The sequence below is a fragment of the Sorex araneus genome, chromosome 2, assembly GCF_027595985.1.
Source record: "Sorex araneus isolate mSorAra2 chromosome 2, mSorAra2.pri, whole genome shotgun sequence".
NCBI lineage: Eukaryota > Metazoa > Chordata > Mammalia > Eulipotyphla > Soricidae > Sorex > Sorex araneus.
In genome coordinates, this window is record NC_073303.1 from 37380933 (window position 1) to 37396501 (window position 15569).

The 15569-nt window shown below is 48.8% G+C and overlaps 1 protein-coding gene across 1 annotated transcript; it reads left to right on the top strand.

Annotated features, from left to right (window-relative positions):
• Positions 1-11844: 11844 nt before the first annotated feature.
• On the top strand, positions 11845-15173 carry LOC129401654 (class I histocompatibility antigen, Gogo-B*0101 alpha chain-like). The gene is made up of 8 exons (XM_055124386.1): positions 11845-11912; positions 12188-12454; positions 12630-12908; positions 13447-13722; positions 13842-13958; positions 14386-14418; positions 14553-14600; positions 15133-15173. Exons 1-8 carry the CDS (start codon positions 11846-11848, stop codon positions 15171-15173), a joined length of 1128 nt encoding a protein of 375 aa, XP_054980361.1. The 5' UTR covers position 11845.
• Positions 15174-15569: the final 396 nt, after the last annotated feature.

The window sequence follows — 15569 nt, forward strand, 5'->3', positions numbered from 1 at the left end:
TGATATTTCTGTGTATATTTTGATAATTACTTTAAAAACAGCAGGCTTGTATAGTTAATTAAATACTTTCACATTGCAATCTCAAGAAAAGGACTTTCTAATGGTCTGTATCTTGAAGGAATTTATCTATTTCATGTCTTTTTTTTAGCAAGATTGAGCAAAACAGGTGAGAAATGTGTGTTTTTAAAATAACTTTGTTGTTCCCCCTCTCCGCTGCTGCACAAGCATAATCCCGGAGGCCAACTGAACTACTTTGGACACAAGCGACTCGCAGAAATGCCTCTAGACTGTAACTGAGCCACTGCCCCGTGCGGTGCCAGAGGGGCAGGGTTTCTCTCTCTCAACCCTTTCGTTCTGGGCACACCATGGCGATCACCGTTTTTTGAGCACAAAATGGAGGTACCAGCCAGCTACTGTGGGATACACGGGAGATCCCGGGGGGTAGGGGGGGTACTGGCCCCACCTTTCGAGGAGATTTAAACGCAGCAGCCACACGTGTCTGGCCTCTCCTCTGCTCCACGAGCATGATCCCGAAGGCCAGCTGAACTACGTTGGACACAAGTGGCTCGCAGAAATGCCTCTAGACTGTGAACTGAGCCACTGCCACGCTCAGTGCCAGGGGGAACAGTTTCTCTCTCCAGGCTTTTCCATCTTATGAGCACCACAAAGGGAAGTAAAAGCTTTCAGTGATGCAATTTCTGGCAGAATTCTCCCTGGACTTTATACAGAAATCCAAAACCAAAAGAGGTCAAATATCTCTTAATTGTCAGCAATGTGAAATGGTTCCTTTTAAGCAGGTCTGTCTTTGGGGGGAACCTCCAAACAATAATAGTGAGTTTTTTGTTGAAATATTGAAGGCAATCTAAGTAGCAGCCGTGTCTTTAGACTGTGAACTAAGCCATAGCCCTATGCTGGCCGATGGGAGAAAATATCCTTCTTTCTCGGTTATTTCCCTTTTCAGGGAGAAGCAGTGTGGCATCCTCCATATTATGAGGTCTATTAAGCAGGTACAAACTTGGTGACGAGGGAAGGGGAGAAAAAATTATGTACTTGGAGCAGTGGGATGCTTGGACAGTCTCGGGCCGGGGCCGTTACTGATGCGTGCTCCACCGAGATTCGACCCGGGTGGCCACACTTTTGTGCGGCCACTTTACTGCTGATCGACCAGGATCCGGAGGCCAACTAGACTACTTTTGGTCCCAGAAACTACTTGCAGCCATGTCTCTAGACTGTGAACTAAGCCATAGCCCCACGCCGTCCGAGGAGGGGAAATATCCTCCTTTCTCGTTTTTTTTCCCTTTCCAGGGAGAAGCAGCATGGCATCTGCCATATTATGAGGATTATTAAGCAGGCACGAACTTGGGGGTGCAGGAAGGAGATAAAAAAAGACTTCATATCTCTTCATTCTCAGCAATGGAAAACTAATTATCAAATGCTTTCATGGCAGTAGGGCTGTCTTTCTTGGGGGAAAACTCCAACAATAGTGAGTTTTGTGTTGAAATATGGAATGTAATCAAGGTAAAGAAAAAATGAAGTGAAATTTATCAATTATGCAGGCGGGGATGGGGGGGCGGGGGTTGGGAGGTATACTGGGGTCTTTGGTGGTAGAATATGGGCACTGGTGAAGGGATGTGTGTTTGAGTATTGTATAACTGAGACATAAGCCTGAGAACTTTGTAACTTTCCACATGGTGATTCAATAAAATAAATAACTTTAAAAAAAAAGTTATGAGTAGGAGATACGCCTGAACACAGGGGTTCCACCCTCCAGAGGCCGTTGGAGTCCCAGCTGCAGACATTTCAGGTAGAGGCAAGTGGTCTCCACCCTGACCCTGGGAGGAGGTGAACCCCACTGACCGGAAGAGAAAGGCCTGGGAACTACAACCAGCAGAAGCTCTACCCCACAGATGATGAAGTATTTGGAGCCGTGGGGGAGGTGAGAGAGAGAGAGAAAGAGAGAGACAGAGAAAGAAATTCAGACATATCAAAAGATGAAAACAAAATATAACAAGATCCTGAACTTTTTAAACTTCTTGGAAGACTTTGAAAACCATCCTTTTGATGTTTAATGATCTGAAAAACAACAAGTAAACAGAGAATCAATAAGTTATTTTGCTTTGTTCTTTGGGCCTCACTGGGTTGTTCTCCAGGCTTTCTCTTGGCCTTGTGCTCAGGGATCACTCCTGGTGATTCTCAAGAGGACGGGATGTCGGTGATCAAACCTGGGTAGACTGTGAGCAAGCAAGAGCCCTGTCCACTCTCCCACTATCTCTGATATTTGTTCATAAAAATAAACCTCTGATGTTTATTCATCAAAACTGATATCAAATACCATGAACCACCCCACAGCTCTGCAGCAGGAGCTCAGGAGAACTGTTCTAAGGGGATCCCGGAGAGGGAAACAGAGTGCAGCAACTGTACCACATTCTCTAAGTAACCAGTATCATCTCTCATCCTGTACATCTGCTGCCACAGATGTCACCAAGCCTGTTTGATTCTGATTCTTGGCTGGAGCGATAGCACAGTGGTAGGGTGCTTGCTTTGCACATGGCCAACCCTGGTTCAATTTCTTCACCCCTCTCAGAGAGCCCGGCAAGCTACAGAGAGTATCCCGCCTGCACGGCAGAGCCTGGAAGCTCCCCATGGCGTATTTGATATGTCTAAAACAGTAACAACAGCCTCACAATGGAGACATTACTGGTGCCTGTTCGAAAAAATCGGTAAACTACGGGAGGACAGTGCTACAGTGCTCCCTCAAGCAGGAATTTCGTCTTCCTCCAAGTCACACAGCCCCATGGCCAAGATCTTCTTCACCTGAATTTGACAGTGTCACCAATAGGTAGATTTGTTTCTAGGAACTGGGGGGATGACCAAACTAGGGGTAGGGTGTGACAACATACATGGCAAGTACTACCTCTCCAGTAATATGTAATTTTCTTAATGCATCAATTTTAAGAACACTCTCTCCCTACACAAACAAAATATGTAGATGTAGCTTGAACAAGAGGATTTTTAGTCACTGACAGAGAAATGTTTAAAGATCAACTGTCAAGTCTATGCATTTACACTCAAAGGATGTTTATCTATGCTAGACTATTGTTCTCTCTTTTTATTCAGCTACAGGGACATGACAAAGTTGCTTATGGTTTGGTTTCAGGCATACGATGTTTCAACACTGATCCCTTCATCCCTCCCAACACCCCCTGCCCTCCAGATAATTTGCTTCCCACCCACCAGTCTATCTTCAGGAAAGGAAGAGATTTGGGGAGGTCTTCAAAGGGTTCTTGTTGGGGCTGGAGCAATAGCACAGCAGGTAGGGCGTTGGCCTTGCATGCGGCCGACCTGGGTTCGATCCCCAGCATCCCATATGGTCCCCTGAGTACCACCAGGAGAAATTCCTGTGCATTGCCAGGTGTGACCCAAAAAAGCAAAAATAAATAAATAGATAAATGAAAATAAAGGGTTCTTCATTTGGTTTGGTTTTTGACCACAGGTACTCCTGGCTTTGCACTCTGGAAATATTCATGGAAGTGCTCAGAGAATCATATGTGATTTCTGCGATCAAACTCTGGTCAGACGCAAGCAAGGGGAATGTCCTACCTGCTGTACTAACACTATGGCCCCACCATTTTTTTAAGTTTTGTACTGTTGTTTACAGTGCTGTTGATGAAAGGGGTTTCATAAACAACACATTTCCACTTTTCATATGCTAGATTTTTAAAAATTCACCTCTCCAGCTAAAGTTTCCCAGTAGCAGTGGCATGGCCTACAGCGATTGGTCTTACATACTGTGCGAGGTGCCCTGAGCACCCCTGGGAGCAGCCCCCAAGCACAAAGCATGGAGTAACCCTGAGCACAGCAGGGTGTAGTTCCCTCACCCTGTGCCAAATGAGCAGATACCAAGAAAGGGAGAGACCCTGCAGGGTATCCACAGATAACAGCCCCTGAGACATGGGAAAGGTCTCTGTGTCCTTAGTGACAGTAACTGTAGCCTCACATCGGTGGCTACTTTGCTGCACTTTCCACCAGTCTGTTCCATGTCCTCTCCCCATGTGGGTCTCTGAGCCCAGCAGAGTCCAGCCCTGCTCTCCCACAGGCCATTTCCCAGTCAGTCACTCTCGCCCCTTAGTGCTGCCCCACTTCCTCCTCCCTCTGCCAACCAGTCAGTCCCTCCCCATCGCCATGCTCAGATGATGAGTTTATCTTACATTCTATTCAGGTTTTTTGGTTTTGGATAACATTTGGATGTACTCAAGGATTAGTCCTGGTGGGGTTCAGGTGACCATATGGGCTGTCAGGGATAGAACCTGGTCAGTGGTGAGGGAGGCAATTGCGAGTTCCTGGGAATCTCTCCGGCCCGCGGAGAGACAACAGTGGAAAGTGCTCCTAATTGAGTGGGTTTCTTGAGTGGTCCCGACCTGAGAATAAAACTGGTGAGGTTATGGGGCTGGAGAGATAGCACAGCGGGTAGGGTGTTTGCCTTGCACGCGGCCAACCCGGGTTCAAATCCCAGCATCCCATATGGTCCCCTGAGCACAGCCAGGGGTAATTCCTGAGTACAAAGCCAGGAGTAACCCCTGTGCATCGCCAGGTGTGACCCAAAAAGCAAATAAATAAATAAATAAAAATAAAACTGGTGAGGTTAGAAGAAGGAGGCTCAAGACAACATAAGCTGATCAAGAGCGTGTTTATTACCAGCCATGCTGGTTTTATACATTTCTTAGCAGGGGGTTGGTACATGAGTTGTCAATCATCAGGGAAGTGTCTTCTCAGACCAAATAAGGAAAAGTGCGGGGTGTTCTTTGGTGGGCTACAACATTCTCTAAGAGTCGGTTGAGAAATAGTGGGAGGGGAAGGAGCGGTCATGTAAACAAGGGTTTATCTGGCAGGAACATCATACAAGGTTTGTAAGCTAGGGTATTGACTTTTATTGTAAAGGAAGGTATTCTTCTCTATGGGCCTTAGGGTCTCGTGGTTAATTGCTCTGGGCTACTTTTACTTCTTGAGGTTAGCTATTTCCTTTGTCACAAGGGCACCTGTGCCTCAGGTTATGCGAATATAGGTAATGGAATTTTCTGGTTTGTACAGAGTAAAGGTTGAGGGTCTCCCTTTTGTTCAGGGTCCTAAACAGTCCCCAACAGGCAATCACCTTATTCACTTTCCAATCTGTCTGGTCCCTATATCACTTTCACCCCGTATAAACAGAGTCTGAGGAGAGAACAGCTCCGTCATCTCCCCACTCTCTCATCAGGACCTGGATGCTCTTTCCCCCCAGGGAGGGGCAGGACAGTAATGCCCAAGGTCCCCTCAGCTTGGGACATGATTGGATCCTTAAAGAGATACTAAATAAATCAAAATAAATGCTTCCAAGTTACCCCACTGTCAGCCCCATGTCCTCTCCCATCTGCTGTCTTATGTCTCCATACTGGGTGCCCAAAGGGAGCCCCAGGCTCACCCATGGGAGCCTGGATCTCCAGTGACCACATACACTTGTGATCCTCATTAACACACCAGACTTGAGTCCCTATCTCACCTACCAAATTGAAATTTTATTTTTACCAAATGGATATTAAACATGTGATTTCAGAATCCTAATACATCTATAAGGCTTTAGGTCCCAATATTCATATATCCCCATTTCCTGAAACAAGTTTTAACCTCATAATTACTGCTCATAATTAACTGACACAATTGTTATAAATATTAGGCCTACAGATTTGGATAAAGCTTATTGTTTTCATATATGTCACATAAAACAACAGATTAAAGGCAGGAGAAAATATGAAAATACAGCTAGCTTCTGATGAGTCAGAGAAGACACTTCAAATCCATACAATGTAAAGGATTCACTCTTCCACAACACTATTTATGTTCTGAATTAGTTTTGTTCTTTTTCCTTCCTATTTTTGGGTGGGGACTTCCAAACAGTGCTCAGAAGGCCTCTGAACGTGCTTCAGGTTCTCCAGTGCCACACCTGTGGTGCGCTGAGGCGTGTGTGCCACACAGAACCAGCTGCTTGTGCCCCTTAACCCCTGAAGCACTTTTTTTGAGGGGAGACTTTCTGCAAGCACCATGGTTTACAAAGTTCTTTATTATACAGTTGTTTCAGGAACTCCATGTTCTAAAGCCAATTCCACCACTAGTGTGACCTTCCCTTCACCAAAGTCCCCAGTTTCCCACCCAGCCCCTCAGCCTGCCCCATAAGTAGACACAAAGAAATTTAGTTCATATTGCTTGTTACAACACATGCTTGTATCGTTTCACTTGTTATCCCGTTGATCTTCTATTTGCTCGAGTGGGCACAGTAACGTTTCCATTTATCCCTGTCCAGTGCTAATGTAGCCCAACGATATCTGCTTGCTCCGGGAACACAAAGAGCCTCAAATTGTTCATTCAGGGTTTTGACGAAGAAATCTGACCTTCCCATTGGTGGGCAGCCATGTGGTCTTTTGACATCCAGTGGAATCCAGTCGGTAACAGCTCTAGTCCAAGGGTCGTCTCTGAATCACATTACTTGTCTGGCCCATCTGATATTTCACACCTTGGTAAACAAGACATTGTTCCTGACTCTTGATCTTTGATAGAGGTCAGAACTCCAGATTCCTTCTCTCACTTGAGTGAGACATGATACTCCTAGCATAGCTCTTTTGATTCCTCTTTGGGATACCCAAATACCATTCTTGTCTTGTTTGGGTAGGGCCCAGGTCTCTGAAGTGTATGTTAATGCAGGAAGAATGGTGGAATTGAAAAGATGTGCTCGGAGCCCTAGGTTCTTCATCCTCTTAACCACTTCTTCGAAGATCTTGAAGGTGTTCCATGCTGCTCTCTTCCTCCTGCACAGTTCTGGCTCCAAATTGTTCCTCATGTTGAGTTCTTGACCCAGGTATACATACATAGCTGCTGCATTCACAGATGTTCGTTCCATTGAGAGCAAATGGAATGTCAGGGACAAGTTCATTTTTCATGATCATCATTCTGCTGAGATTCAGTTGCAATCCGACTTTTCCACACTTACGGTGGAAGTCGGCAAGCATTTTTGCCACTTGGCTGATGTTTGGTGTTATGAAAACGATGTCATCAGTGAAGCGGAGGTGGTGTAGTTGCCGACCATCTACCTTCACTCCCATTCCTTCCCATTCCAGTTGTCGCATGACGTTCTCGAGGGTGGCATTGAAGAGTTTTGGTGAAATGGTATCTCCTGCTGAAGCCCTCTCTTTATGTCAATGATCACTTCCTTATAGAATAGTGAGATCCTGTGCTGAATTCGTAAACAGCTCGTGGAGGATGTTGATGTACTGAGTTTGAATGCCCTGTTTGGCTAGGGCTTCGATGACTGCTTCAATCTTTATAGAATCGAAGGCCTTCTTTAAGTCGATGAATGTTAGACAGAGCGGCATCTTGAACTCTCACGAAACTTCAATGTGTTTGGTCACTGTGTGGATATGGTTGATCATGCTGAATCCTTTTTGGAACCCTGCTTGCTCGCATGGTTGTCCTTCATCTAGTGTTCTGCCTATTCTATTCAGAATGACATGAGTAAACAACTAGTAGACGACAGACAACAGGCAGATTGGGCAATAGCTGCTGATGTCGTGGATGTCTCCCTTATTGTACAACAGAATGGTTCTGCTGGTTTTCCACTGGGATGGAACCTTTCAGACAGGTAGTGTATGAAGAGCTGAGCCAGTGTATTCATGAGTACTGGTGGCAGACTCTTCAGTTGTTCAGGTCTGACCTTGTCTGGACTGGGTGCTGTACGAGTCTTTACCGATGAAATGATATGGAGGATGTTGGGAATGACATATCCATCCTGTAGAATTTGGTATGTGGGCAGGTGGGCATGGCTGTCAAGGAGATCCGAGTAGAAGTCATGAATAATCTTCTCCATTGCCTTTCTGGAAGACGTGATAGATCCATCAGGATGTCGGAGGGCAGTCATCTTGGTCTTGTCATTGGCAAAAGACAAGCAAATATTGCGAATACTTTTCCCAGCTTCTGCCACATTGGCCAACACAACTGCTCTTCTCTCTTTGAGGTCTTCCTTTATTGCTTCTCTGCACAGCTTTGCGAACTCAGACATTAGCTTGTGGTTGCCTGAAGCTCATGCCAAACCACATTGGCGAATGAACTCAAGAGTTTCCAAAGACAGGCGTCTGTTTGTGGTTTTCTCACTCTGAGCATTCTTCACGCAGTCATGGAGGTGCTGAACCAGTCGATCATATTCCTCGTCGATGTTCTCAAGGATGGCATCTTCCCACGTTGCCGCAATAGTGCCAAAGAGCTCCCAGTTGGTGGTCATTCGGGGAGTTCTCTTCTTGAACTTAAACTTTGCAGACCTTTCTCCCTGCTCTGTGAAGTAGAATTTTGCACAGAGACGATGGTCTGATCCCATTTGGAATTTTGGGACAACAGTGACATCGGTCAGGCAAAACCTTTGAACATGATGTGGTCAATTTCATTGTGGAACTGTCCACTGGGATACTCCCATGTCCAGCATTTAGATTTGGCCTTCTGAAATTGTGAGTTATCATGGATGGTCTTGGTTGACATGATGAACTCAGACAGTCTCTCACCCTGATTGTTCCATTCAAGGCCATGGGTCTCAATGTGGAGTTCTTCGGGTGACCTTCTCGGTCCTATCTTGGCATTAAAATCACCACAATGATCTTGTAGAAAGTGTGGTCTTATTTATAGATCTTCTCCAGTTCCATGTAGAACTTCTCAGTTTTTTCATCATACTTGGATGTTGGTGCATAGACGACAAAGATAGAAACTGCTGGCAGTGAGATACATCTATTCGAGCATAATCGTCTGATTTGGGTTGTTAGGCTTTCAAATGTATCAATTCTCATGGCCAAGTTTGTGTTGACAAGGACACTGATGCCACCGATGCCTCTGTTGCCAAATGTTCCGAGGAACAGTTCTTCTCCAGTGTCGAAAATGGTATGATGTGATCGATGTCTTCTCGTTTTGGTCAGACCAATGATGTCACACTTGATCTTCTGTGCTTGCATCAGATCCTCGATGGATGCTTCCGAGGCCAGCGTACATGCGTTGAAAGTACAGACAGTCATTATAGTCTTTCTTCATTTTGTCAGTAAAAACAGTAACAACAAAGAGCCTCATCCGCCTGACACCGAAAGAACCCCCAATACGACAGTGTTAAGAAAGATGAGGAAAGAGAGACTGAAAAAAATCTCAGGGATGATCTAGACTGCCAAAATGAGGAAAGACTTAAAAATGACTGTCTGTACAATACATGTTAGAACATGAGAATTATTCCAGCATTAAATAATTCCCTTTTAGTGGCTTTCTTGCTGCGATGAGTGAGGTGACACTTGAGTTCTAGCTCTCTGAGGTCACACAGGTGGACTGGCTCCCTGAGGTCGCGCAGGTGGACTGGTTCTCTGAGGTCTCATGAGTGGCCTGGCTCTCTGAGGTCGAATAGATGGATTGGCCCTCTGAGGTCGCACACATGCTCTGGCTCTGAGGTTGCACGTGTCAGCTGTGATGCCACCACACTTGGCTGTGCTGCTCATTATTTTGGTCGTACACACTGGCATTTCCTCCCAGCCACAAGTCTGACCCCCTAGTGGGCACGAAATAATTTACTTTATATTGCTTGTTATAAGAAGAAACTATAGGGAAATCGATCAATAGAAATCAATCTGTGATCATTGTTCTACTTCACAATGGTGTCACTAAAGCTGAGTGAGTGTTTACTGGATGTTTTGTGCTTCTGAGGCTTCTGTGTTACTATTTTTGCTCACTGAGCTTGGTGGTCTTCTAAGAAACAATTTGTTTAACATTTGTATTGAATCACTGAGATAGACACTTATAAAACTGTTCATAAGTGAATTTCAGTCATACAGTATTCCCACACCCACCTCTGCACCAGTGTACATATCTATCACCAATGTCCCCAAGTTCCCTCCCATCACCCCTCATTCCCCACCCACTTCCTGCCTCTATGGCAGGTGCTTTACTTCTATCTATCTCACACACACTCTCTCTTTCATTTTGGACACTGTGGTTTGCAATATCCTACACAACTTTTTGTCAAATCTGCTGTTTTCCTACTGGGCTGAGGTCAGGTGGTTCAAACTACTATGGAATGTGGTGTCGCTCCAGAAGCTGGAAGCATTTGTTGGCTTGGCAGCTTGATGAGGTTCAGGTGTGGAGCTGGGCCATTTCTATGCCTGAAACTTTGGGTGTGGGTGGGAGCTGTTGGCCCTGGGCAGGGGAGGGTGGCTGGGATGTTTGTGGAATCTGCCCAACCCCATTCTGAGGAGGGCCCAGAGCCCAGCCCTGACTGGTCTACATCGAAGATTTAGAGCTTGGCGTTCTTGTTCATCTTCAAGATGACTCGAAGAACTGGGCCATTTCTAAGCTGAAAAAATAAAATTAGTTGGGGACTAGATAAATAAAGGAGATGGACAAGAGGTTGTTTTAGGACCCCTTGGTTCTTTATGGGAACTTTATAGGAACTTTATGGAGCCTTTCAACCCAGAATACTTCCACTAGAGGTGGAATATGGCCTTGGCAAGGGCAGGGGCCATAGGTGAGGGTTCTGTATCGGCTCTATCTCTTCTACTCCAGAAAGAATCTCCCCTTGAGAAAGCCCATTACAAAGATGTTTTTCCCCATAAACTAAGGCCTTGGATGTGCAAAAGTCCATTTTGTATATTATATTATATACATTATATTATACACAATTCTTGGTATTTGCACAAGGAATGTTGTTCTGATGATTATGGATTCTAAGTAATAAATACGATTCACGGACAAGAGTCAGGGCTCAGTCCACAGGCTGTGGGACTCACATGCTTTTTGCTCCCATTTCTGCCTTTTTCTTAGTTCTCATGGTGTCCATGGATCAGGCCTGCTCAGCTGGTGCTGGTCTCTGGCAAACATGTAATATGGTTTTTCTTCAAGAGACTTTTGAGGAGCTGGTGAGATAGTATAACAGGTAAGGCGCTTGCCTTGCACCTTGCCAGAAATAGATTCTATTGCCTGCATCCCATATGTTCCCCTGAGCACTGCTAGGAGTAATTCCTGAGTACAGAGACAGTGAGCATCACTGGGTGTGACCTTTTTCCCTCCCCCCAAAGACTTCCTGTTGGCATTAATCTGTTATTAATATTATCCTAAGTTGAAGTCATTTTCAGGCTTTAACTCTGCAGGAGAGATATTACAGAAGGTAAGGTGTTTGCCTTGCATATGGTCAACATGAGTTTGATCCAGGGCACCACATATAATCCCCTGAATCTACCAAGAGTGATCCCTGAACACAGAGCCAGGAGTTACTCCTGAGCGCTGCCTGATGTGGCCAAAAGCAAAAAAAAAAAAAAAAAAAAAAATCGCCACCACCAACAATTTTTAATCAGATTCCTCGCACGGCGAACACTGATAGGAATAATCCGAATGCACAGAAGCATCTCTGGGGTCCTCACGAACTTGTAAGATTGTAGCGAGATACTGAAATGAAAACCATGGAAAATCAATGAGTCAGTCTCTGCCCTGGACACGGGGAGACAATGTGACAAAGATCAGGTGAGGGAGCAGGTGAGAGGGCAAAGTCCCAGGTCCCAGGTGTGGCTCCCAGCGTCCTCAGGGTCATGTTGGGGGCAGGAGATCAGGACTGGGGATTCCTGGTCTCCCCAGAGTTTCACTTCTCCCTCTGCAACCTGTGTCAGCGCCTTCTGCCTGGATACTCGTGACGCGTCCCCAATCCTCATTCCCATTGGGCAACGCTGTCTAGAGCAGCCAATCAGCGTCCGCGACGCTCCCGGTTATAAACTGACCACAATCCCTAGGGAGTCAGAACCCTCCAGCTTGTTTCAGTATGTGGGAGCCGCGAACCCTCCTGCTGCTGCTCTCGGGGACCCTGGCCCTGACCCATACCCGGGCAGGTGAGTGCGGGGTCGGGAAGGGAGTTCGTTTCGGGAGGAAGGGTGGGGACTGCCAGGCAATGATGTGCAGGACCCCGCGAGAAGGAGTTTCTCAGGTTCCCTGCCCTGATGCCCCAAATGTTCCTCCTTGTCCCCCCAAACTCCAACTCCCCCCGCGCCCTTAAGTCTCGCCCTTCTCGGACCCTTTCCCCTCCCGTCTCCCGAGCCCCCCCTTTCCCTCAGCGTGTCCCCGGGGCGCGCGGGTCGGGCCGGGTCTCACCCCTTCCCTCCCCCAGGCCCCCACTCCCTGCGGTATTTCGAAACCGCCGTGTCCCGGCCCGGCGGGGAGCCCCGCTTCATCGCCGTCGGCTACGTGGACGACACGCAGTTCGTGCGCTTCGACAGCGACTCGGCGAGTCCGAGGATGGAGCCGCGGGCGCCGTGGGTGGAGCAGGAGGGACCCGAGTACTGGGAGCGGGAGACGCGGAAGGCCAAGAACACCGCCCAGACTTTCCGAGCGAACCTGAACATCGCGCGCGGCTACTACAACCAGAGCGAGGCGGGTGAGCGCGGCCGGGCAGGGACGAGCCAACACGGGGACGGGCCGGGTCGCCCCGAGGCGGGTCCGAGAGTCCCCAAGGCTGAGGGACCCGCCCAGAACCCTTGACCTGGAGGCGCCTCGGGGACGGGGCCAGGTTTCGTTTTCGGTTCGGGTTTTACCTGTGCGGGGCGGGTCAGACTCTCACACCATTCAGAAGATGTTCGGCTGCGACGTGGGGTCCGACGGGCGCCTCCTGCGCGGGTACCGTCAATACTCCTACGACGGCGCCGAATACCTCGCCCTGAACGAGGACCTGCGCTCCTGGACGGCGGGGGCGGGCACACAGGCTTGGAGAACCCAGCGCAAGTGGGAGCAGGGGGGTGATGCTCAGCACTACAGGAACTTCCTGGAGGGGGAGTGCGTGGAGTGGCTCCTCAGATACCTGGAGAACGGGAAGGACACGCTGCTGCGCGCAGGTACTGGTCCCGGGTGGTGACGGACCCCTGACTGCCCAGGGGAGGGGCGACTCCGCACAAGGGGGGACATAGTGGGGTTCAGTGTCCGAACAGCGCCCCTTCTTCAGTCAGGAGAGGGACAGCCCCGCCTGGTTTCCATGTTCTGTACCACAGAGACCCGCCCTCCCCTCAGGCCACCCTGTGTCCACAGGACCTTGAAGTGTGGGAGGGTGAGGGGGCCGGGGAACCTTCTTTTAAATAACGAATGTGGATTCCCTGGGACCCGGCAGCCACCTGTGAACTCTCAGATCTCAGCTCTGGCTCCTGCTTCTCTCAGTCACTGACTCTCCACTGGTGCAGGACACAGTCAGTGTCTCTGAAAGATCCTAACCTCCTTGCCAAACCCTGTTCTAGAACTTTCCAAGGAATTAGGATTTTATCCAGTTTCCCCAGCCAAGCTTGTGTCTGGATTTTTACCTCCTATTCCAAACCAATTATCCTGTTCAACCTCAGTATGGAAGTGACCCAAAATGACAATTTTCTCATTGTTCCTCCTCAGAAGCCCCCAGGAGACACATAACTCACCACCCCTTCTCTGACCGGGAGGTCACCCTGAGGTGCTGGGCCCTGGGCTTCTACCCTGCCGAGATCACCCTGACCTGGCAGCATGATGGGGAGGACCTGACCCAGGACACAGAGCTGGTGGAGACCAGGCCCTCAGGGGATGGAACCTTCCAGAAGTGGGCAGCTGTGGTGGTGCCTTCTGGAGAGGAGCAGAGATACACATGCCGTGTGCGGCACGAGGGGCTGCCGGAGACTGTCACCCTGAGATGGGGTGAGGAGGGGGACAGGGCACAGAGCCTGTTCTCAGGGGAGTCAAGGTTGGCCCCTCTGGGGAACTGTTGAGGGTGAGACAGGGGCTGGGGTCAGACCCTCTCCTTCCTCCCTTCCCAGAGCCCCCTTCTCAGCCCACCCTCCTCACTGTGGGCATCATTGTCGGCCTGGCTCTCCTCGGGGCTGTGATCACTGGAGCTGTGGTGGCAGCTGTGATCAGCAGGAGGAAGTGCTCAGGTAAGATGGGGGTGGCTTGGGGGGAATCTGTCCAACATGGCAAGTCTTGAGTCTTGTCCCACTTTGGGTTCTCCCCCCATATTAGCTCTCCTGCCTCATTAGCGGGAGCACCACCCACCCCTGTGCTGTCGCTCAGACTCCTCTGTGTTTGCTGCTCTTAGGTTTGCTCAGGAAAGACACTTTCACCTCCATAAGCCGGGGATGTAACTGGTTCCCAGGGTCCCAGGTCCCAGGGACTGTCCCTGTGAGCACAGACCGCCAGGAGAGGCTGGTCAGTCCTGGAGCATCTCCTTCCTGTGTGTTTCCTGGTCCCTCCCTCAATCTTCAGAGTTCTGATGCTACCCAGGGGTCCTGGCCTAGAGAGGTGCTCTGTGGGCTCAGGACCCAGTGCTCTCCCCGACCTTCCCTGGATGTTTCCTTCCCGCAGGTGAGAAAGGAGGACAGTACACTCAGGCTGCAAGTAAGTGTGGGCAGGGCTGGGGCCCTGGAATCCTGGGGACAGAGACTGGAGCCCACAGGAGCTCCCGCACCCCTAGATCCTCCTCTAGTCCCACCCCCTGGGGCTCTGACCTTGGCCCGTTTGTTCCTCCCCAGACTGCGACAGTTCCCAGGGCTCGGATGAGTCTCTCTCGAACCCTAGAGGTGAGACTCTGGAGGCTGGATTGGGCGGGATTGGGCAGAGGGGACAGGACTGGGTTGGGGGGTTCTTTGAGAGGGATGCTCAGAGCGTGCTCAGGATGTCACCAATTCTGTCACTCACCTGAGTCTCTTCATTCTTTCCTCTCACAGTGTGAGACAGCTGCCCTGCTGGGTTCATTACATCCCAAATTTGTGATTCAAGAACTGCTGATTCTCCTTCTGCCCTGGGACCTGAGTGTGTCTGTGTCCTGTCACACTCTGTGATGGGGGAGACTGGCCCACCCCTGCCCACCAGGCCCTCCACACTGACCTGCGTTCTCTTCCCTGATGCTCTGGGCTGTGCCAGCAGAGACAGGACTCAGCCGTCTCCATCTGTGTTAGCTTCTTGTTTTCCTGAATCATGTTTCTCCCTTACTGAAATCAGCATCTGATTTACATTTTTCTAATTCCTGTTTTGTGGGGTTGAGGAAAACCCTGAAATTTGAGAAGAAAAAAAATCTTCGGGACTTCCATGTGTTTTCTGTTTTGATTTTAGTCTGTCCCACAGGTGACCGGAGAGGCTGTGAGGGAAAGTGACGGGATAGAGGTGTGCCCAGTCTGTCTCTGTCTCAGTCATTGTGGGCATTGATGCACCTCTACCTCCTTTGTTGCTTTGGGGGAGGGGAGCACAGTCCTGGTTCTGCACTCACGGGTCACTCCCGGCAGGCCAAGGGAACCATATGGGGATCAGATCCAGGTTGGCCACATGCAAGGTAAGCGCCTCCCCCTGTACTGTCGCTCAGGCTCCCTCTAACTCCTGTGTCATCTCCTGAAATCCCAGTGTGTTGTTCTGTTTTAAAATTTTCTGCATTCTATATCCCAGAGATTGTGTGACCCACAACAAATCCTTACACATGAGAATATAATATCCTTTTGTAAATTTTAACTTGAGTTTACAGACAAGCGTCAGTTGCCTCAAACTGCAAGTGTTTC